The following is a 25,785-nucleotide window of genomic DNA, read 5'->3' as shown; positions in this document are numbered from 1 at the left end:
CGTGTTCTACAGAGTATAATAATCCGTATGAACGACAATCACGGCAATAAGATAATAATTATTCTAACAAGCGTAGAAACGTCGGAGATTCGCTATCGTCTTTTTGCCCACCGAAGTGGCTAAATTTGTCACGAATAGAGATATTCATTACTGTCTCACGAGGTCGACTGTTCCGCGGAAGGGATTATCCAGATTGCATTGCTTGCAATCGCCTTTGGCTCCTGTTCCTTTTCACCCCCACTCTTGCTCTCGTCTTCTCTTTGGCCTTTAGACGCATTACGAGCTTAACTTAACCCTTGGAATTAGCGAGGTCTCAGTTAGGTTTCCCCAGTTCAAGTTTCACCCTCTCTCTCTCCTTCGTTTATTCTCTGAAGTGACTGCGCTCCTCTGCCTCTCCCGTTTGTACCGCGTGAAATTGACACGCCGAGTCTATCGTCTTTATCGCGATTCCATTTTGCTGCAACTGCAGACTCGCGACACGAAGTGACAACGCGTTACAAAGGGGAAACGATCTAAATTATACCGAGTATTTTTACTTTATAACTAAAACGGATACGATACATCAATGTTTAATCAGTGTACACTGGCGAAAAATATTGTCGCAATCTTTTTTGTCTCTTTTGATTAAATGAAAATTACTTCATATAATTATGTTTTCACGTGTCTACCTACATGAACATTTTAATACGATACCGACGTAAAATGACAACGATAAAATCACAATAGAGGTAGTAAAAAAAAAAACACAGAGAGAAGCCCAATTATTCGCTTTAATTGAATACGAGAGGTACAAAAAATGTTTTGTACGAAAATAGTTTGATTCGAGAACGAAAAAACGAGATTGAAAAAAAGGCGAACGGCATTTTCAGCTGTTTTATCTAATCCCCTGCTGAAAATTATACGAAAGACAAATAGCGGGAAATAATTTCAGGCCACGATTCCGGCACCCTACGTGTAATGAATATCCCCATATGTAATGAAAATCCGAGGTGTGAAAGAAAGTAATGTATGTGTCTCGGATTTATCACTCCCCTTCCCCATGAAAACAAAATTCAGTATTTATACCGAAATGCATTAATAATATCTTTGCGGATTTCGCATATCACGCATTTAATACGTTTCATTGTCATATGTTTAATATGTATCTTGTACAATGCACATCCGCGCGCGCGCGCGCGCGTACATCGATTACAGTAATCCGATAACAAATCGCGGTTCTCGCAAAAATTTATTGCGTTATGATGATACGGATATATTTATTAATAACGCAATTTGCATAATTTAATACATCCGCACAATTATTTTTATTTGCATCCTTTCTGACGTATACCGTTAATGAGGATTCAAACAGAAATATTGAATATTTAATTTAAATATATATGTCAATAGAAAATCACTCGCGCAGGATGGAAATCCTATCGCTTTACATCTGACTGAAGGATTGCGGGCGTAATTCGAGACCGTCTATGATATAAGGAAGAGGATAAGAGCAACGGACTGAATAAGGCAAAAGGGATGAAAATAAAGATCTCTCAGTTAGGGATAAAGTACTCTTCTTTTCAAGACGACAGGGACGTTCTCCAACGTTACTCGAGACATCTTTCCTGAAATTTATACTTTTCGCATTCGCGCAGCCTCCCCTTTCGCGTCAACCCCTCGAGGATTATTTCGCAGCGAACCTGGGGTAATTCTCGCGGGGTAAACTCCGTGGATAACCCATCGGCGTGCGACGTATACCGGCTCTCTCGACACGCGGAAACTCCTCGCCTCCGTCGGAGCCGGCGTCGCCGAGATGGCGTGCGGAGTCCGGCACGTCGACGTCTCGCTTCTCGCCACACCCTGCTCTGTCCGTTTCTGCTACCTAGTTGAAACTTGAAACGTTGCCGAGAAATCTGCGCTGCACGAGCGCGCGTTTGCAGACTGCAAAATCGTTCTCCGTCTTTTGGGAAAAGAGGAACAGTTAGAGTACATCATTAAAACTTTCATGTTTTTTTTTTCTTTTCATACACCACGTACATACGACTGTGATCGTCACGTAGGGAAAATGGAACGTATATGGTCAGACGTGGCGCCGCAATTAAACACTGCTTTTTTGCGGAGATTACCTTGAATAAAATTGAAAATTGCGGTCAATGTATATACGTTGCAAAAAAATGATATTGTATTAACTTTCATGAAATTGAATAACATTTAACAAATTTTATTAAAGTTTTCATTGCAAGAAACAGAAAAAAGAGAATGAACATATAGAAAAATAAGTTTTTATAACTTTATATTATGAGAAAAATACGAATAACATAATTTTAAGATAGCTTATAAACAATTTTTATAATTTTCGAAATACTCGATTAATTTTCAGAATTATGGTAAATTACGTAGTATGTCATTGAACGTACAATTATTGAAACGACATAATTTTTAGTTTCTATACAAGATATAACTTTTACAAATGGCACAGCGTTTAATTGCACCGTCATGTGTCTGACTACACACGTTTCATTTTCCCTGTGCATATAACATTTTATAAATGGGGAGTTTTATTTGCTTCTATTATAAATTTTTTAGGATAAACAGAGTGGACGATGGCCGATATGCCAGATAAAAAACTTTATTTCGCACGCCTTTCTAAATGTACAATCAACGCTTTTTTAAATAATATCCTGCATTAGTAATTTTTTCAAACTGGATATCACACAGTTCATCTCCGTAATCACTGCAGAGATACAATTAAAAAAAAAAAAAAGAGTTGTACTCCATAAATCCTCCATAACTCCAATTAAAGCGGTATAACGCTTCCTACCCTTCCGCTGCAAAATCGAATCGATAATACGATGAAACTCATTTTCCGTCAGCCGCGACACAATCGAAATTCATGTAACGACGCTAAATACACAATTAATCCGATCGATACGGAGTTTGACTTTCTCACCGACAACAGTATCATCATTAAACTTCAGAGTTGATTATTTGATAGATGCTCAGAGTGCAATTTAACTGATATTTATAATATTGAAAGTAATAAGAATTAACACTTATTTTCCTCAAAAAAAAAAGAAGTAATAAACATCTACTTTCCTTCACGTGTGTGTACATAGGTTTTAGAAAGTGTAGTAATTTAATAAATCTTTAAGAGACATTTATAAAAATATTGTTTCACATAAATTTAAATAAGGAAAGCTCGCTATCTTTCTTCCGGATAAATTAAGCCGTGCGACTTTTGCATAAATCGTGGTAAGCGCTAAGAGCAAGTAACCCCGTTGATCGCACGCGAGAGTCACGCCGCCATTGCTCCGTGGATACAACGTTCTGCGCGGAAACGGAACGTTTGATGGGCATCCGGTAAATGCAGGATTTTAGTAATTAAACCAAAAGAAATGGATTTTGCATATATATCATACATATACATATGTATACAGATTTTATTCTTAAACTGATTAACGCTGTTTGCAAAACGATACGATTACACGCGGCTATTTTCCCGCAGTTTTTACTGTTTAAAACATCCCATTTCGGAGGAAGGGTTGAACAACCCTCAACGGTTAAAACCCTCGACCGTCGATGCTGGCGCGGCTTATCGCCCTATCCGCGCCGCGTTGGCTCGCTCGCTCGTGCGAGCGGGATGATAAAGAAGAGACCTCCGTTGGCGTGAGCGCATCTCCCTCACGGCTCACAGCCTCCTCCAATTCTCCCTCTCCCGCTGTTCGACCCCCACGTGACGAGCGGCGACGCGGCGCGGATCTACCGTCAACTAATATTGATTATAAAACCGGCGGTGGCGGTGCGGCGGCGGCGGTGGCGGCGGCGGCGGCGGCAGTGGCGGTGGTTTCTTCGTTCTCGTTTTTTTTTTCTTTTGCATAGCGGAGCCACGGGCGGTGGTACACGCGCGCGAGACACAATACGCCGTAGTGTGCGTCGTGGCGGCGACGGTGGCGGTGGCGGCGGTGGCGGCGGCGGCGGCGGCGGATTACTCTCGCGGAGAGTCGCCGGAGACGACCGGCTCGCCCGCGGTGAAGTGAATAAAGCCCCATCGGGTCAGACGCGCGCCGGAGTCCTCCCTCGTCGTCGTCTTTTCATTTCCTCGCGCTCGTCGACGCGGCGCGGCGCGGCGCGGCGCGGCTCCGGAAATCCGCGCGCGGACGCTCGCGCGACAGGGACGACGTCTCGTCGCCGGTCTGAGGCGCAAAGAGAGAACGAGAGAGAGAGAGAGAGGGTGCATTGACTCCAGACGCAATGTAAGTAAACGAGAGACGTGACACAGTGCGCGTAGAAAGCTTTAAAGCGCGGCGATTTCGATATGGCGAAATATTCTCCTGGAATTTCTACATAGCTACGTTTTTGAGTGGAAGAATAGACAGTTGTGAATTAACTGGAGCAGGCGGCGCGGGCCGCGTTAACTCGCGGAAATTGTCCCTGAAAATGTATACACGCGGTTATGGTGTTTTTTTTTTTAGCGGATCGCTCTCGCGATGACGTTCGCGCGCCGCGAAAGTACGTTCTCCGTGAACGAGACGTGAGTGAAATGGTGTCGATAGATTCTGATGATCTGTGTCCTAGCGATAATTATTTTCATCTTTCCACCGCTGAAATTATTCCAATATTCTTGCGCGATATTGAGCAACGAAATAGAATCTCGTACGCTGATGTTCATTTTATATATGTACATATATGATAAGTACATTAACATTAATATTAATATATTATAATATATTATAATTAATTAAATATATATTTAATATATGAAAAATATAATGTTTCGCGTAAGAGCTATTTTTTATATAATTTGAATAACGTGATAATTCAAAATTAGATTATATGTTTTGCAATTGTCAGGAAATATTGAAATTGTTAATTTAAAATTTATAATAGATATAAATAGCTATTAGAACATTTTAACGGAGTAAACAGAGATGATTGTTTTAATCAGAAATAAATATCCGAGATTTACTCTCTAGGCAGAATTATTTAACATTCGAAATTCTCTACATCAATAAAATGCATGAATCTTTTATCACATACGTAATATTCTGCAAAAAAAGTTGTAAAGCTTTTAACGGTATTCGCAATTACCATTCGCTAATACCTTCGCAGGCGCAGTTTTGCGACATAAATAGACATCGCGATATCGACGGTACACTTGAGAAGACTTGAGAGACAAGATATAGCGTTTAATATTAATGAACTTTTAGAATTTTAAAGCTTATTGCCCCGCTTGGCAAACTTTTCTTTGCTGTTGCGCTCTGCTTATACTCTTCTTTTCGAGAGACATCATTGATCTGCAGGGATCGTTGACACGTCGTAAGCTATATAGCGAGCTATAGAATAAGTTTTCGTTCGTATTAGCTAACGCTGGAGAAATGCTGTTTATATTCGCTGTCACGTCAAAACGAAGCAGCAATGCGTTCAAAAGCCTTAATTTCATTAAATTAAGATGTATATTATGAAGAAACCTCAAAATTATCGTAATTAGTACGTCAAAGAAATGTTCTCTTTTTAAAAGGGAAACTGATACATCAAACGTGAAAGATTCCTCGAAATATTTCGGTGTAAATATCTTTCTCGAGTTTACCATATTTTCCACGAAAATTCTCGCTTACGAGGTAACGAGATTTTTAGTTGCTTTACGTAATCACTGGCGCCAAACGGTACAACCACACGTACGATGTACGATGCCGAAATCAGTATTATCGCTCAAAGGCAGAGGCAAGTCCGTAATGTTATTACGCGTATATCGCGGGCTTTATTACGCGTATCGCGTTCGGGTGCCTCGCCCCGACTCGTCGCCGGATTATTGCTGCTCTTCGGTAAATACCTCATTGCGTTTTGGTCGGATCGTTGACGCGCGACGCGATTAAAGCGGATAGAATACGGAATTGAATGCGATAAAAGCAGTTGTACTCCGCTAATTGTCAGTAATTGTACTCCGGTCGTCGCACGCGTCGCAGAACCGTCAACGGTTGGTGTCACCGGTTTAAACGGGGCGGCGGGAGGGGAGAATACATTATACAATAGATCGCGGCAAAAGCAATCATGGATATGCTATATCGGCTTATCGCATCTTTGATTGCTCCACTCCCCCGAAACATCTGTCTTTTGCATGCGCCGCACGTGTTCCGCGAATCACCGATTATAGCTCATTAGGCAGATGGTATAATGCAATCGAGCTAATAACCGGACCAGATACTCACGGCGGTATATAATTGGTTTTAGCGATTTGGCCTTAGGCGTATAACGGACGTTTATTGTAAAAATTACGAATTGTCGGGAAATGTAAGCGCATATATAAATTTGACAATTTTACAAACAATTTGTTTAAAATACAACGTTGCTCTTTGCCAAGGCAAATATTATGGCGATGAATCTACTTTCGCAGAGCGCCGAAACGATCTCTTACGTCATCGTTCGCGTACCGCGCGATACAGAAATAGATCACGTTCTCTCATATCTAGAACGTCGTTTTTTATTCGCGCGATCTCTCTGCGCGAATAAGAATTTAAAGCCGACGTTATGACGAAGAGCAAATCGCCAGTTTATCCGAAGAATACGACACACTTTCTCCGAAACACCTAAATCTTATATTTCTCTTCAATATCAATTTTTCTCGTTTCTCCGAATTTAATGTCGCAATTTAATGTCGCGTAAGTTTAATTGATAAGGCCGACAAAGTTGGAAGGCAAACGGTCATAAAGAATCAGGGGAAGTTAATATCGTTGCTTCTCCCGCTCGTCCGTAACGAGCTTTGACGACGAACCGCGGAGCCGTTAATCGATCTCGGATCGAGGCTGATCGACGATCGGACACAGACCCTTCCTCTGTTGTATCGGCTATAGGCCGGAATCGATGATGAGCTACGACCGTGGGCGAACGGATGAGGCTCTTCCTGCGTAGTTCGGCGCGCGCGACGCGAGCCTCGGCGACGACGCCCGACTTCAGCTCCATTCATATTCAAACGATATTTCATGAAGATGGAGTGGAGCAGTTCTCGTTTGACTGAAGTCGATTCCCCTTTTGTCGACGTCTTCCGGCGTAAAATCGATATGTCGATACCGACGCGCGCCTATACGTTTCCGCGCGTCGCGACGTGCGCGTATGTATATACGTATGTACGTACGTACACGTACGCGCGATCATTCCCGCGTAAGATACCCGCGGGGGAACTTAGCTAATAAATATCTCGTTGGCGGTGGATGTACGGCCACGTTTTGCGTGGGAAGCGACCGGGATATATTCATGGACGCGCGATACACTTAGTTCGCGACGCGGAGTGACGCAGGTTCGCGACGCGGAGCGTGTGGCTTTTAACAACGTTTCGCGTCCGACGCAGAAACTTACGTTCGCACGTAACGTGTACCCGGGATTAATAGACGTACATTTGCTACCGCGCATAATTCGCTCAGAATGCGTGGATGTGTGAACGATGAAAGTTCTCGACGCGAGCGTGTATATAGATTTCTAATTCGTTGTGTCAGTCGTCGTGCGCCGTGAAACGGTTGAACGTGACGATCGCGCCGAATTTTGCACAAATAGCGTAGTCGTAAAGTGTAAAGGATATTAATTACTAATTACCGCGCATATACAGATCCAGCACGGTCGTGCATTTCCGTTTTAGTCGCATGGGAGGAAATTATATCGAACAAAGTTATATAGCCTTCATGAAATTTTATCGCATGAACGAACAGTGAGTTGAAATCGTCAGATTAGATGCGTTTAAACGATCTTTGCATTTTCGTCGTAAAATGCAATCGCACATTTTAATGCCAATGACACGTTTTAATGCTTAAAAAAAAGTGATTTTATGGAATCGCACGTGTGATACACACACGACGAAAAGTCGTCATAAATGCATCGTTACACCCCACGTTTCGTTTGGGACATTATTGTGTCCGAAAGAGACGCGAAAAGCCGGCTTCCTATTTTATTCTCTTTTTATTATTGCGGCTTTATAACAGGTGACCCTTTTTTCTGCCCGTATACGTATATACATTGCCATGAAATTTCTATGAAATTGGATTTTTCCTGCGTGCACTTTACCGCCTCGCAATATATCCTGTCGTTTGGTTAAAGCGTTTCTCTTTCGGATTTTCCCGTTGCCGCTTTTGTATGTAAACGGTATAAATTGAAGACGTAAAAATTTGCCTCCTTTCTTCAAGTCAATATCAAGGCGGCACGTCGTATTCGACTATACTCGAAAGACAAACTGAGAGGAAGCAGCGCGTCGCGCTCTGTAAGAAACTTAAAAAGTTTCCCTTCCGTAGTTTGGCGTAGACCCGTATCTTACATGCCCTCGTGTCGAGAAACTACTTGCACGCATGTGCTCCCGTATAATATTTTTTACCTTTTGTGACGTGGAAATATTTGCAAAGTTTCCGTCTCGAGCATGTGCTCGCGTTTTACATAAACTGCTTTTGTGCTTCACTTTCAATTGTTCGATACACAGCGTGTTCACGAGAGTCTCGAGATGTGGAAAATTTGCTCAAAGAATGATTATTCGCGTAAAACTACAAGCGTTACCTTAAGAGGATCCTAAACCAAAGGGCGAACTCTGACAATGTCGATAATTTCGATCATTTTTTTATGTTACCGGCCTATATCTGTCCTTGTATAGACAAGGATATAGTAAGGATATAATATATTTACGCATAACTTTTTTGTTAGGGGTCTAATCCTAATTCTGAGAACCGTATGGTATTTCTTGATGTAATCCACCTTCCACAACGGTCTCATTTTGCAACAAATTGTAGAATTTTTATATGAAGCAAATATTGTCACGACGTCTTATCGTCCGCATTTCTGAAATTATTTTCGTTCTCAGTATAAAATAAAATCGACCGTCGTGGAAAGCTTCAGCGCGTAATTATACTTTAACTCTGAAGAAGGATTTTTAAATCCATAAAGTCAATAAAAAGATATGCGTTTAGTAAAAATGTCGACATTATACAGACGGCTTTAGGATCCCCTTAAGCCTCTTTGGCGTGACATCACTATCTTTAATTAGCATTATAATGTCCTCATTAAAATTGTTTATTATGCTTTAAGTTTGAAAGCAACAGAAATCCGAGAAACGCTAATAATCTCTCGCGCTCGCGCGTTCTTTAATTTCTGGAAATGTGATTTTTTTCTCTCTCTAAATTTAATATAAAAAGAAGTAAAAATAATATCGTATCAAAAGGATTAAGAAAATAGAAATAAATATGAAGTCGGCGAGAACCGCACCCCTATGTACGAAATCCTAAGCGAAGGAGCCTGAAAAACCCTCGAGTTGAAGCTCACCGACCGAATCCGCCGGCATGATATACTATCGCGATACGGCCAGCCAGTCGATAGCACATGTGCACACGCACGTGCGCGTGCACAAGCAACGATCTCTCCCCCGCGCAAGCCAGTTTTACGAAGTCGCACGAAAGTGGTATAGATTTTTTTCGCCCCGCACGCGCTCGGTGCCGGTGCGGCGCCCACGCACACGCACAAATACGCGCGCGTTGTCGAGCCAGTGATGGTATTCGCATAGTCAGTACGGAAGAGACGTAATTAAGGGAATGACGAACGCATCGCCCCAATATAGATTCGCGCCGTACTTCCGCCCTACTAAAAGATTTCCGTCCTCCATCTGCGTCCTCATCTTCCCTTCGATTTCTCCCCTTTCTACTCCCGAATTTTGATTTGCACGCCGTTATTACTTACTCGACGCCGCCTGAATATTAAAAACAGTGAGTTTTACTCAAAACGAGTATCTGAATGATTTCAATGGGTATTATACTATATATATTTTAGTTATACTTATTTTTAGTCATAAATTATCGGTTGGAAAGATTAAAGATTAATTAAAGATAGTTGTCTTTGCTGAAATAGTCAAGTTTTCATGATGTCATGCAAATGAGCCGGAAAATTAAATTTCAATAATCACAAATTTTTAACAACGAATTAGATAACTTGATTCTCTTAAACTTTAATATGTGTCTGCTCTAATAAACCTCGTGATTGACATTGTGAATTAGATGCATTTCGGTTTGTCGAGACATTGTAGTCATGTCGAAGATACAAACTGTTTTGTCTGCACATAAGTCTGCCTGCTTGTTTTGAAGGAGAGCCATTTGGCGCTACCGACTCAACTTCGGACAATTAAAGAGAATTAAGGCGCGCCATGCTTTTAACTCTTTCGTTCACTGAACTTGTGGGCGAGAAAGCCGTCCAATTGAAGAATATAAAGTCTTTCGCGGGCTCGACCGACGCAACAGCGCGTGAAAGTGTCGATTCGTCGAACACGCAAGGGCGTGCTCTTCCATCGATTTACGCAAAACGTCATTACGCTAACTCGTGCGAAACACATTCTTTACTTCGATCAATTTTGTTCAGGATACGTGACGTAACCGACGTAAAAACCGCCGCAACCTGGTAAGCAAAAATTTATGAATGAGATAATTATAAAATATGTACCTTCACGTGAAGTATTGTGGATAAAAAGATACGGAAAATATATTTGCTTCTGGAAAATATTAGCCGTTAAAATAAATAAAATCGAAATAATGTAGTACCCGTAAATAATTATCCGTAAAATTCTAAATATATAATATGTAAATTAAACGGGAAGATATTTTAAAATCGTGATGCCTCCACAAATTCGACATTATTCTACCTCCGAAATTGAATCGAGTTTCAAATATTTGCTAAAGATGTAGGTCCGGATTGCAAATGCTCAGTAAATTTATCTTTAATTCGCGGAATTGCACGGAAGCTTATAAATTTACCGAGAGTACGGCGAAGTAATAAGAAATGCAAATTACAGACAGCTTAGTCATTGTAAGGATTGTAAAGGAATGGCAGTTTTCATTGTAACGAGAAGCGACACCGTTTCTGAATTATTACCGAACTTAACTGAAGTATTTTCAGCCAATCGACGATTACATGTCGAGACATATTACGCGTTCGAGACACTGAGTTCGTTAACCTTACACTGATGAAAGCGGCCAATTTTTTCCAAAACATTTTTGGCAGCGAGTAATGCAATGCAACTTTCTCGAGCTTTTTTCACCAAGTTACATTATATTTGTTCGTCTTCTTTATTTAATTTGCGCGAGTCAGAAATACTTTTGCTGTTTTAACTTTAATATTATTATACGGAACACGCAAAAATGTTAAATCTAATATATTAATCCAGTCTAGAACGCTTTTTACTGCACTACTATCAAAAATTGTCAGCGTTTTAGTTTAGCTTGTTTTAGAAGCGAGTAATTTTTAGAAATATCAGTCACTTGAAGATAAGCAGATAAACAAATAACTCAATTTCGAGAAAAAGACTGACTATACTAATTCAATCCAAATTTAAGCATAACTTGAGAGTACCAAAACGGAGTGTATTTAGCGCCAAATGTAAGGTTCCCAACGCCCTTTCGATTCTTGCATTTTCTTTTTGTTGTCGCTGTCCGCTATTAAAATCCCAATACGTCGTGTATTCGAGGGAGAAGATTCGAGATGGAAGGAAGGAGAGAAAAATGCGCGCGTATATACTCTCGATACTTCCGAGACACGGCACTCGAAGCCGACGAAGTCGAGTGTTGGAAGGAACGAGACGCGGCATAGAAGCGCACTTTCGCGCGTATTTTTGGCCGACGATAATCGATAAGCGCCCTGCCCCGAGGATGCCGGGATGCTATTGTCCCATAACGCCAGTGCTTTCGCCCCGGCCAGAGGTGGACGATACTTTTCGCGGGTTGATCGGAGAGCCAACGGCCGGCGAAGGGACGCGCCGGCGTATGTACGTGCGCGAATACATCCGCTGGATTTATGAGCGTTTCGATCTCAGAAGCAAAACGCCGGCCGTCGAAACTGAAGTGACCATACTCTGCGAAGTGATAAATGTCGAGAGTGGGTCAGAATTTCTCGGCGAGAATAAAGAGAGAGAAAAGAAGAAAAAGAAGGAAAGAGAAAAATAATGTAATTTTAGATTCTTTAATTTCAAGAGAGTTTTCCTCGTTATTTTAGTCTGACAACTTTTACACCCTGTAATTTAGGAAAGAATAGAAAATTACCGGCTGTATTTAAAGAATCTTGTGTTTTTATTATGAAGAGGATAATTATAAGATACGCAATGGAAAGTAGCGCAAAAAAAATAGTGTTAAATAGAGACGGTACGCGATACGTTTGACGAAAACTTTCGCGGGTGTTTGTACCATACCGTCCCCGAAATAGCCGAAATCACTTCGCGCTCCGTCCTCCGGACGGCGATTGGATTACAAAGCTATTATACATCCTTCGTGCCCGCGGGAAAAAAAGCCCATCCGATTTTGAAATCGATTTTGTCGCGCCAACGCCTCCGCTACTTCCGAACAAAATTGCAAGTTAGACCAGATGGAAACACGCAGAGACAACGCTTCCAAATTCCGAGACACGCGTGTCGCTGCTCGTTTATTACACACGATGTTTAGCAATTTGATGCACGTGGTGCCGACATTGTCTTGATAGTCACTCTCGGCGATAGAATAAAATTGAAGATTTTTTTGACGCAAATTTTTTGCTCATATTTCAACGAGAAATAATATTAACAAACGACGCGGGAAAATAAATAAGAATTTGACAGGCTGTTAAGTTGCTATCGACCAACGCATATCGTCGCGTAAAAATTGATAATCCTCGGTTTTCCTGGCGGCAAATGACACCGAATATGATTGTCACCGTAGCCATCGCCGCTTTTGAATATCGAATATCGATGGGCCGACGTCAAGAATCGCCCGATATATCATATATCAAATTATTCTCCGCGTTTGTCAAACCGCACGGTGGGACATTATCCAAACGATATCACGCCTCATTAAACGTCATTATAATATATATAGAGACGTGCACCAATTTCCAATTTTATATACGCACATATATATTTCTTTATGTTTCTTACATCGCGTATTTATTTCTTGTATTAATGCTAAATCTAAAGAAAAATAATATAAATTCTGTTTTAATTTGAAGAGATTTCCCCTAAAAAGGTTGCTGCCATTCTCGAATAAATGTTTTCATTTTTCTCCTCGCGTTGTAAGGTAAGTCTCGTTCGCGAGATCGGCGTCATCGCCAATTTTCATCCACGACTCTTCGCGGCACGTCTCGGTCCTGTTTTCGTCGGGAAGATTAATACGTGACGCCTGGATCCATATACGGTTTCACGACGGCGATTCATTGTCGTCGTTATGGAGCAGACCGCGCAGTTTCGTATCCTTCTTCTCTTTTGCCTCTCATCATCTCCTATCTTCCGCCACAGACCTCCATCTCCGATTTCGCTCGTGACCCGTTCCCGTTTTCCGCGAGCATCCCTCCCGGTTTACGGTTCACGAACACGTCTTCCGCAACCGTGTTCGTCGATGCAACGTTGAGTTAAGATCCGACGATGCGTACTGGCCGTTATATGGATCATTGATCCGCGGGATTTTTCCGTGCTCGGGTACGGAATCGTTTCTGCTACATTCGCCGAAAGGGAAAAGTGGGCGATTCAGAAATATTTTCCATCTACAAACTCCGTAATTGGCAGCGGCGAAGGAATGACCGCGTAATGAAGCTTGGATCAAATTCATGAATGATTTCACCAATATCAGCTGATACCAATGTCAATTGATTGATCGAATCTACTTATGCTGTCTATCCGGACTTTATGAGAATGTGTGGAAACTGGGAAAGTTAAAATTATTCTCGGAAAGAAAATGTCAAAGCAATATAATCTAATATAGTAATATGAGATATAATCTAGGAAGTTAACAAAGCTAATCAGGCCTTGATATTTTTAGTTGTTAATAGGTTAATTATATTAATGAATAATATTAATAAACCAGGCTTTGATATTAGTTGTTGATAGGTTAATGATATCAATGAATATATTATGGAGACAGAAAGGTATAATATATATTGATTAGTGCTTTCAATATAATTGTAATACGCGTGTCACATGCGATCGCGATACGCAATCTTATAGCAATAATATATATTTACTGGTAGTATAATTTAGACAGAGATGAGGAATCGCTTAAATGGCTAGGGTTCACTGACGTTGGCGAAACCGGAGCAGTTAGGGGCCATTTATCAGCTAGTTAACGACGAATTCCTAATCATTTGATTGAAGCGGGAGAGATCTGAACTGGTCATCGAGGGCCGGTCGTTTAAACGCGAGCCGCGCGTGACCACGTGCGTGGACGAATCTAAAGATAATGAGCGCAATCAAAATACGGTCGACTCATTGTACACGCTGCTCCTGTCTGCGCGATATTTTTACGCGGGCGTGGAGCGCCTTCCCGCGAAACTGGCGCATGTCGGCGCACGTCGTGGTATTATGCAAAAACACCAGAGCAACAGATGGCACGCGGAGGTCGAGGAACTTAAGAGCGTTTCACGTGACAGTAGCTCCGGTAATCAGGCCGGTCATGGCAATCGATCGTCTCGCCGAGGTACATACATAATGCAATCTTAATCGCACACGAGCGATTAAGCGGTTGGTCATCCGGGCGGTCATCCAGGAATGCGCATCGATGTTTATCGCGTCGCCGGACAGAAGGGCCTGCTTCGTTAAGCCACATCGGAATGCCTTAATTGATACGATTCGTAACTTACGGCTTTGTTCTCCCCCTCCTCTTCCTTAAAATCGGCTATGTGATTATTAATGTGTTCAAATTGAGAGCGATATGTGTTCCGAGCTGTATTTATTTTTCTTTCTCTCTTCTATATTTATTGGAGCGCTGGGAGATATTAATTATAAGTATATAGGCACTTCACTCGATCTTTATTTGTGAAAAGCCATCACGTGTTGCTGGGATAAAGTAATGTATTGTACGTGGAAAATCGCAGATACGTTTGTCACGATAGAGGACTCGGTTTCACTTGGGAAAATTGTTTATCCTGAAACTAGCAATTCCATTTACGTAACTATTGATTTATTTAAAACACAGCGTAACGTAGTAGTAACCGAGTATAAAACTCTACATATCGCCCCGCTTCAATTATTGCTCCCAGCTGTGTATTTTCTCCATTGGTATATCGATTTGATCTATTTTCGCACTCGGAGCACGCAGCGGATAGAAACGAGGTCGTAGAACCCTAAGTATCCCACCGAGAGTACACCGTCGTAAGGTCGTCATTATAAACTCCCGAGACCCGGTCACGGGAATTTGCATTAATTATAGCCTATAAATTACATTCTTCTGAAAATTAGATACCTATTAGAAAGAAATAAAGAGAGTTCAAAACTAAGGTAGCTAGAAGAAGGACGCGAATAATTTTTTAGGGAAAAATGGGAAAAAAGAAGACAGGAAATTAAGATCCAAAAGACTTCAGAATTATAAGGAAGTCTGAAAATGGGTATAGTTAAATTCATTCCAGAAGCGATGTCGGTCGAGTAAATCGTTTTTTTTTTCGGTCGCTTATGACCGGAAAAGACCATGTCGGATGAGCGCGCAGGGGCGGCATAACCGCATCATTTTACAAAGATATTTGCATGTCATAACTATACTCATGGCAATAGCTTCGTGAATCAATCGGCCTCGTAATCGTTTATGAAATAATTCTCCGACATTTATCTTCGAGCCGGCGGTGGCGTAAACATTTAGGGGTTCTCGTTAAATGACATTTATAATTAATGTAAAATGACTTTCCATTGTCTCGTTTTACCTTCCACTAATCTGAATAAATGCACTAAATAAGAATATACAGACGTTTTATAAAAAATATAAATGATTTTCAAACAATGGTGAATAAATGCAGCAAATTATATGTTCGATTGTGGTGGTGCATATTTTTATTAAATTTGCTGTCGCCTCCGCTATTATTTTTGTTTATCTTTTATCTTAACTTCTTGAGCGGACCTTTGTGTTATCGAGAACGTTATAGTTATTTCACTTCGTATGTGTATACCGTACACAAGCATTCGGGGAAATCAGGATGTCGCTGATACGCGAGAGAAGCGGCCCAGACAGGTATGCCCGTTGTATGTACATATATATGCACATGTATATATACGTACGTACGGAATCTTATCTGCGGCCGTGGATTATCGAATTTCCGAGCGTTAGATTAGATTTCTCGACGACCACGCGCGCGCTCAGCGCACGGCTACGTTGGTTTCTGAAAATAAACGCGTACGAGAGGATACCGTCGTCATCGTCGCCAGTGCTCCTCCCGGCTTCGTATATAACGTGTCGCGTCTCCGACGTGCACGTGTACATAGGGCGTATGTATAGTGTATACAGGGTGACCCGAGCATACGCGATCTCCTGAGAAGACGCCTGTTAATTTATTGAAATTATTTCGACGCGCGAACAGAGGATATCCCGGAGGAGTAAAGAGATCGAATTTTAATGGCAGATTCCCTCTGAATACGAGCCGATCTATCTCAGTACCGAGAATGTCGAAGGGAATCGTCATTCGTAATAATTTTTTTCCAATTTCCAACATTGAATATCCACGCAATTAAATCTCAAGTTAAAATCTTGTGGAAATCTACTGTAGATTAAAGGAGGATTAAATTATCGGTGCCTCGACATTGGTGCTTCGAGAGAAAAATTCAGCTTGCGTTTTCGAGGGAGATTAGGAAAGGGACGATAAGCGTCGGGACGGAGGAGCGAAAACACGCGGAAACTCAATTTTATTCGTTATAGGGATAGGACTGGTAAGAACGTATACAGAGATAAGACCGTTCGATTTTCAGTTATGACGTTTTTATGAGACGATTGTATTACTAGATGCAAGAGTTTGAAAAAATTAGACTGCGGTCAAACTTTGCATATAAGATTTAATTTTGAATGAATAATATAACTTTTTATAATAAAAATATATAAAATTATTAATTGTGATCGAAAATTTACTGATGTATTTTATTTAAATGGGAGAATTATTACATTATTATATTATATCTAATTGATAAATTTTAATATTTTTTATAATATTACGATTGATATTTTCATTGGCATGAATAATGTGAGTGTTAAATATTAAATTTAGTTTTATTTTAATAATTATTCTAATATAAAAAATACAGAAATAAATGTTTTAAACTGCTAGTAATATCTTTTATTACTTTATCTCTCTCTCTTTATATCTTCTGTACAATAAAGCAAATGAAAGTTGCTCTAAGTAGGCTAATCTAGGATCTGCTTTATCCTTCTTACTGCAGATGATTAATTCAATCTACAGAGAACCAATTAATATTAGATCACTTCAGTTATTGATACAAATGATAAAGAATATGAGATGTAAGTTTTATTTATTAGAAACTATAAATTGTTTATTAGAAACTTGTTATTATATGTTTATAAAATCAGTCTATCAATGTATTTGAAGTATCAGTATATCAAATCTGGTGGTTATTTCGATGAAGCCGAATTGTAATTCAGATTTGTTGATAAAAATTTGAGACTGGTAGTTAAAACGTTAAAAAGAGTGGCAATTTATATTATATTCATGTTATATCGGTATATTATTCTCCACATAATTTTTCGTTCGCTTTTACTCGTTTATAATACGTGACTTTTTCCGACAATTTTCCGGAGTATTTATGGCTGATTTTTCATTCGCTGTATTCGTACTTCGATTTTAAAAAGATGTCAATTAAATTGACAAATGACGTTTTAATAGGCGCCGAACACGTGTTGTAACACAGGACGGATAATATTACATCGTTAAATCAAAACACAAAACAAGCCATTGATGAAAATGTTAATGGATATATTCAATCAATTAACGTTTTTCTTCAAATTGAAATAAATGTATATTTGTTATACGTATATGTAATATTTTTAATGATTGGCATATTTTGATTTAAAAAACGGACTGTAAAAATCTTTTCTTATAAAATACGTGAAGATTAGCATCATATCTTGAATTCTTTGTGATTAAAGCGATAGTGTCAAGAGTGATCTTTCGTTTCGGTAATCATCTTATAATACTGCGATACGGTTTGCGTTCGTGTTAGATGCTTGTTAGGAATTTCAAAGTAGTTCCCTAGACTATAGTTTACCCACGTTGTGCCAGTTACAGATGTCAAGCCTCGGAGCGTAAACTCCTTTATTGTAGAAACTAGTGCAGCTTTATTGTCGCAGAATACGCGTGTAGCTTTGCTGCAATCAACAGCCAATTTTCGCGCACGCATGCAACTTTCCGTTTACCAAGTTACCTTTAGGTTGTCTAATTTAAATTAATGAATCCACTCTATTGTCTATTGTCTTGTAATCTGCAATTCTGATACCGAAATAACAATTACGGATGTGATGTGAGGACTTAGAGATCTTCGAACTTACAATTAGAGAAATCCACCCCGAATAATCTATCTCTCAGATGCAGGATTGTGTGTCGCGTAATGTCGCGATTGTAAATCTTCGCTTTTACGTTCACCAATGGTATCCTTTCGAAAATATGCTCGATGTGGCAGCAGCTTTGTAACGTTCGCCGGATAGCGATTTGACGTTCGCGCGGAACGGCCGCCGCACAACGTCGAAATGTGCAATGTTCGATCATCCGGGCGAGGAATGGAGCTGCCAGGATGGTTGAATCGGGTCTCGTAGATCCATCGGAATTCGAACCTCGTCATTAATTGGAGGACGCGCGACGGACGCCGTCCGGCTCTCTCAGTTACGTCACTCTGACGAACTGACCCACTTTCTCACGAAGCTCCTTCCGCGCGGTATCCACGAACTTTCCTGCGTTGTTAAGTCCCACGTGACTAGGCGGACCCGCCGAAATTGATTGTGACCCAGGCAGCACGTTCATTTGGAGAGAACAACGAGGCCGCCCGTATTCGTCGACAAGTTTGTATTTAATCAAGTCAAGAGCGACGCCGGACTAAACGAGGTAGCATGCAATCGCTTTTGCAATCCGGAAGTGAACGTTCGCCGGGTGTTCACGTGTACGCGCTCCGCGAGCTTGTCGCGCTCATCTGCGTTCGGGAATTGTGAAAATAACCCGTGCATGCTGAGAAACTGTTAATCTCCCTCTTTCACTTTTTCTCTCTTTCTATTCCTTCTCGCATTTACTTAACAAGCAATTCAAAGAAACATAAACGAGAAGCCACCAGCAAAGGCAAGTTCGACCGAGCGAAGAGAAATAAACGTTGAGTCTCATGTGAGGTATCTGTCCATCCCAGTTTCCTGACTATATTCCGAGCAACTCCAGACACATTATTACTTAACGCAATCTTGCTTTTTCCTTCGTTACGTCGGCCCCTCCCGCCGCGGTGAAGAATAACTAAAACGAGAACACGCCCCCGGTGTACACGCACACACGTGTCACTCGATAACTATTTCCGGCCACTTCCGCGAACGCGTTATTCTCGGTACACTTTGTCGCGGCCGCTTTCTGCCAAATAGGTCGCTGGGCCGAAAAGGCTATTTACTTCGATCCCTCATCGAGGACATTTATTAATAGGTTTCGCAAAAGCCCAATTTCTCTTTGTGAGACTTTCTTTTGTTCTTCGTGATCTTTCTTTCGGAAAAGTTTTCGGGATAAATTGTATATTTATGTTGTGCCGAATGATATTATTTTGGCTAATTATATTATCGGTGAACTTAGTTCACGGAGAACATTTTCAAAAGTTCGAAATTTGACAGAATCTTAACTTGAAACATAATCAGTAATAATAATAAAATCGTCAAATGTCTGGTGATCAATTGAATTTGGACCAACGCATGATCATCTTGATTTTTATAACATTAATCTGTTTATCAAGTATATCTCGACGAGAACTCATGAAATATTTTTATAATTTTTAAACGGTCTTGATCGCGCTGCTGATAGCGGTAGAGACCAGTTGTTGGAGCGTCAATAACGATATTGTCAACATCTATGATTACAGGCGGATCTGTCAGGGGGGAGGTTGAACCCGGCTCGAACGAGCTCACACCTGGCAGACGGTCTGGCGGTGGCGGCGGCATCGGAGGCGGAGGCGGCGGTGGCGTCTTGGGGGTTGGCGCCGGCGGCGGCGGCGGCGGGGGTGGCTCGGGGGGCCGCAGCTCCTCCGGCGGTCGCTCGAGGGACGAGCCGAGGAGGCACACTCTCGGCGGCGATCATCAACCCTCCCTTCATCATCAGCAATTCAACGCGGCGCAGCAGCTGCACCCCCTTCATCCGCATCATCTGCCGCCACCACACGGCCAGTACGGCAACCCGCCCTCACGGCACACCACCATGGATCTCGAGGTGAATCTTTGCTCGCGCAACATGTAAATACACACATACTTATTGTTTGCGATGATCTCTCTATCAAATCTCGATTTCTCCCCCGATTTTCAACGTCCCTCGCCTCTCCTATCGACGCTTACCCTATCACCGCAACATCAGCTAATATTCCCCATTCAATTCGAAGTATAGAGAGTCCGCTCTGTCCCTCAAACTATGACAAACAGAGTCCTATAAATGTTTAGCTTTCTTTCCCTTCAATTATGGTACGTATCTTTTATTTCGCGTGACTTCGACGCGAGTTTCCGCTCTCTGTTCTCTATATACATATTTTTAACGTTTATATTTATAGTACATTTCCATATTTTATGGTTCGAATAATTCACTTGTTTGATCAATTTTTATATGTAATGTTAACTATTACCCGTTACACAGATACATTTATATATTTTGTTTCAAGTATTGATTAAGGAAAATCTCTGTAATGTGTGTCCGAAAACATTTTGTATCGTATAAGCTAACATTTCTGTCTATCTTTATATATTATATCGAAATTTCCTTTAATAGGACTTTTTGCTCTCCTTTTTGTGTCGATGTTTGAAATGACTCTTTTTGATGAGTGACTGAACGTTTTCCTTGTTATACGGAATATATAATTCATGAATATAATAAATAAACCCTTTTTGAGAAGCACGGAATTAAAAGGAGAATGTTCTTAAATTTGCACTTTAACTTTTACGCCTAGATTGAATAACGAATATTATAATTTTACAACAAATCACAAATTTACATCTACATAAATCATTTATTATGCTTATGCAATTTAATCTTATTTCATTACAATACGTGATAAATTGGAGAAAATAGTTTGGAATAACATTTCAACGTCATCTACTCCTCTCATATTTCTGACAAATCAGACGTGGCACGTATAAAAATGATCCTCGAATGCATGGAAGTTATCGATGACACTCCAATTTCGCTGGCGTTTCTCTACGTGCCGTTGTAATTCAGGATCGTCCACGTGTGCAATCGAGTGTGCTGCATGAGTGTGTTGCACTTTTACAAGAACAATACACCGGAACGAAAATGAAAACTTTGCTTATTTCGTTTCACGAAGTATTAAAATCGCATTTCTTGAATTTTACTCGTAATAAAATAAAATTCTTACCGGCGTATTATTTACGCTCAGGCATTTTGATAATCTCGATAAACACGAGTATAGTTCCCCCAAGTTCCCCAGGGTGATGGTAAACGTTCAGTTACCCGAATGTACGTACGGTGACGTGCGTCGTTCGCGCAACGAGGGAGAAAATCGTTTTCGCATTGAGGAGAGACCGTACGTGAATGTGCATTTTTCATTTTGAGAATGTTTCATTCAAGACAACCGCACAGGTCTACTCGATGCATCACTATCGTACCGAGGGGTCACCGTTTATTTATGGCGCACATGAATGCATACACGTTCTGCTCTTCGCTCTCTCGAGTTCCTTTCGCCCCGAATTTTCTTCCCTTCTTTCTCAACCCGTCAGACAAAAGTACGTATATTGTTTGCCTTAGGAGCATCCGTCTTATAAGTTATACAACGTTCGCGTTTTTGCGCGATCAACCGTAAACTGAAGAATGCATCGTAAAACGGGGCAGAATTGATTCCGCTTTTCGCATAACGGAATAAACCGAATTTTTCTTTTAGAGATTTCTACGTGCACGATAATATTCGAAAATGCACGAATATTATTCTTATCGCGTGATATACTACCGTGAATTGCGATTATGCGTAATTAAAGTTTTCATCATTGATAAACGCGAAAACTTATGACGTAATTAAGCTCTTGTGATATTATTGCAAAACTTTCACGAGACACATTATATTCACCGTAATACTATTAAACTTAATAATAGCTGAAAGATTATCATACCGTTTGTGTACTGCAATATTATTATATATTAATTATTGGAGAATATTGTTAGCGAAATATAATTCGCGCAATATGACAAAATTATTTATATATTATATGTTATATATATATATATATATATATATATATATAATAAGTTAATATATATAATATTTAACATATGCGATTCAATACTGCAATAATGCACGTATTTAACGAAAAATAGCGCACACATTTCGGTACAACCTACTTTAATATCACTTGGGTATTGTTATATCGCTTTATACGATCACAGTTTAAAAACAATTTTTTAAACCATTGCACGTTAATTGAAGATACGAGCGAAATATTATTGCGATACCCGCAGTTTATTACTTTAGCGGGTACTGCGCGGTCAAGAACCGCCGGTAATGAGAGGAAGCGGTTAATTAATTATCATCCACCTACGACGTCCTTTCTTGCGTTCGTCGTTTCCGATAATTAAAGGGTACCGACACACCGAACATAAATGTATCTACGTAGCTCCGTCCTCTTGACGTCCCAGATTTCTTATTTTCCTGCACTTTAATTACCTGGATATTTAAACTTGTAACGATAATCGCTTAATAACCAGTAATATTCTGGACTTTGCATTTTTAAAACGTTTGAACACGGGAGTAGCCATTACTAACTATGAATATATTATACCTTTTTTTTTTAAATAAAATTTGATAAATCGCATGAGTTTAAAATAGTTACATTTAAAGAAACACAAAATAATTTATTTGAATACAAAATATACACTGTATTTTATTGCTATTCAAAGATAATCTTGTCACATTAAAATAACAAAAAGAAATTTAATAAAAATATTAACGTTACTTATATAAAAATTTATTTATGCTTCCACAAAATCATTATTAATAGCATAAGAAAATGTAATATGTGTAACAGAAAAAATGGGAGGATATTTAATAATATTATTACCGTTTGTAAGTCTCATATTTTATACATGTATAATATTGCAAAGATTTTAAATTATTAATTAACGAAACATATATTTTTTTTCTCTTTGGATTTGACTATGAAATGTATATTATCTATTTTAAACTAGTTGTATATTATTGTTTATAATATCGTACAAAATTATGAAAAAAACATTTAACGTAAATATACCTGATAATCTATTCATTAAACTAAATTTACAAGTTTATTCACATCGGTGGAGAAAATAATGTAAATTTATATCAAGTTGAAAACTTATACACACGTGCATGAATATAAAGTTTTGTTCGCTATATATATTAATACAAAAGTATTACTTCAAGCAGCATTAATTGCAACTGACAATTTAGATAGTATTAAATCTGACACCCAATCACGTTCGAAAGATCCGAAGATCGCGGTACTCGTGTTTTGCAGATGTCGCACGATCGATTAGCTCTCCTGTCACGTGATTATTGAGCATCCTCGGGGTGTCTCTGCGGTTTGTAGGGGATAATCGAACTTGGAGTGCAGGTGGTGCACAGTCGAGATAGTGGGTGTGAGCGTTACATCATCATGTTCGCCAGCTCTGCCATTAATTGGTGACCCGCTCGGTTCATAGCACGTTCTGTTGCGATACGACGCGCGACGTGGTTACGCGAAAAACAAGATTGTGACCCGAATTACGAAATTACACCGCTCAAAACAATCACGAGATCGCGTATTTAGACCATATTGTTGAATAAACCACGAAGGCAAATTTAAAAAAAACTTAATTATTGAATTAACTATGTTTATCTGTATCTAGAAAGTAAATATAAGTTTAACAGTTATCTATATCAACTTCAATTAGCAAAGAATTAAATACTAAATAGTATAATGTAATTGCATTGAACCGTTTAAATGTTACAAACTAAAATCTACGACAGACAAATCAATTATTATTGTTGAGAAGAAAATTTAATTCTAAATATTTCAGGAAAGTCTGTATAATATATAGTATACCATTTGTATAATTGCATTGCTCGTGAGGTAATTACTTGTCATAAGTGATGTTGTGTATCTAATGTGAATCTGTATGTTGGAAACATGAGTCAAAGAACCAGTAATCTCACGTGATAAAAGCAAGCAAACTCAGCAAATCTCGTTTTTTTCTCTACGCTTATATACATATGTATAAATATATATGCAATACCTCTATCCCTCTCTGTTTAGCTCATCGCGCACAATGACCCTAACCCTTCGTTATAGTTATGCATTCACGTGTAACGGCTACTCGGTTTTTTCCCTTCTCTCTTTCTCTATCTCTCCTTTTTTTATTCCTTTCGTCTACCTTTTAATCTCTTATCTGAAAGCGTTGCCAACACATCGTTGCAGGTATTTAACACGTGTCCCGTTCTCGAACGTGAGTTGCGTATGTAGATATTGCATATCATAAGCCGACCTCGCAGTCCCCGTTACTTTTTACAACGAACGCGATAATGCAGCTGCATAACAAATCAATATGTCAGAAATAAGAAGCACTTCTGCGCAATCACATTTTCTTTTACGTGAAATCATGTGCATATTTTTGCAAACGCGCATTAACGGGAAACTTTGTACAAGGAACAGGATATAATTCAAATTCACTGAGAATATTTATTTTCAAACACAGATGTGCTATTAATTACTTTTATACGTGGCATCTCCTAACGGGAATGGCGAAAATCAGCGTTGTCTTCCAATATATCGAGATATATTGCATTTAAACATTTTATTCTATTTACATGCTATATTGTATTTAGCAAATATATATATTTAACTATACGTCATTTTTCATATTTTGTTAAATACAGAAGAAAATACGGTGAACGAGAAGCACTCCATATTTCCATATTCGGGCTCATAAATGTATACTCTCTTGTATTTTTTAACACAAACTACATAATTGCACATCTCATAAACCACAGCGGAAGGAAGCAGGATATTGACATTTTAGGATACGACAATTACCGGTTTTACGAAGCATGATGACAGTTTCGCTGAAAATAACGATTCGATTGTCGCGAACGCTTTGGCGTGCGCCTCGAAAACCGAAAAACGGTTCGTGGAACATGTTTCTATTACGAGCAGGAAGCTGCTACCTATGTACCACAGTATTTGCAGCCGCAATTTACGTTCGAGTTACACGACCGACCTGTCAACGAAGAGCAGCTCGACCGCCAGTGATCGGCGCTCTCTTACTCCCCTCTACGAAACAATTGTTTCCGGTCGATCGTTGTCGATTTTGTCTTTTTTTATCTTTCTTTCTCTCTCTCTTTTTCTCTATTTTTTTCCCCTCGTCTTTATCTACCCCGCAACGTATTACACATCTAACTGGATTTTACTTTGTGTGTGTGTTTCCGTGTTACCTGCCGTGCCGCCGACAGATGGGGACCAAGTCTCGCCAGAGAAAGGTAATTTTTGAATTTTCATGCTTTTCACGCAAGATTGCCTGCGGAATCAATTTTTTTCTTTTTTTCCCGTCAAAATGCATGTCGGCATGCTGACACAATCTTTTTTCTCTGAGTGGCATCTAAATCCTCGAGCTCACCGTGTGTCTAATTGTTCGCTCGGAAAATTTATGAATGTATTCACAGGTAATAATAAAATTCTGAGTGATATGAATGAGTTACATTGTGAAATAGAGCAGAAGGATTCGATCGCCTCTTTAAACGCCTGAGAAAACTCTTATTTGATATACGATTAATTATTTAAATGTGCTACATTTTTACAGTAATATACATATTGTATATAATAGCTCTCGTACATCTGC

General features: G+C 39.7%; 1 protein-coding gene across 2 annotated transcripts in view; it reads left to right on the top strand.

The window, feature by feature from the left end:
• The window catches only part of LOC139772708 (coiled-coil domain-containing protein AGAP005037), a 117,353-nt gene that overhangs the window by 6,724 nt on the left and 84,844 nt on the right, over positions 1-25,785 (top strand). For both annotated transcript variants that reach the window (XM_071706591.1, XM_071706592.1), the window contains exons 3-4: positions 19,808-20,151; positions 25,400-25,426. In XM_071706591.1, coding sequence (XP_071562692.1) covers positions 19,808-20,151; positions 25,400-25,426 — 371 coding nt within the window. The remainder of the gene's footprint in view (positions 1-19,807; positions 20,152-25,399; positions 25,427-25,785) is intronic.

Source organism: Temnothorax nylanderi, unplaced genomic scaffold (assembly GCF_030848795.1).
Source record: "Temnothorax nylanderi isolate EJ_2023f unplaced genomic scaffold, tnyl_v1.0 TNYL_tig0052_pilon, whole genome shotgun sequence".
NCBI lineage: Eukaryota > Metazoa > Arthropoda > Insecta > Hymenoptera > Formicidae > Temnothorax > Temnothorax nylanderi.
This window is presented reverse-complemented; position numbering and strand designations above follow the sequence as displayed.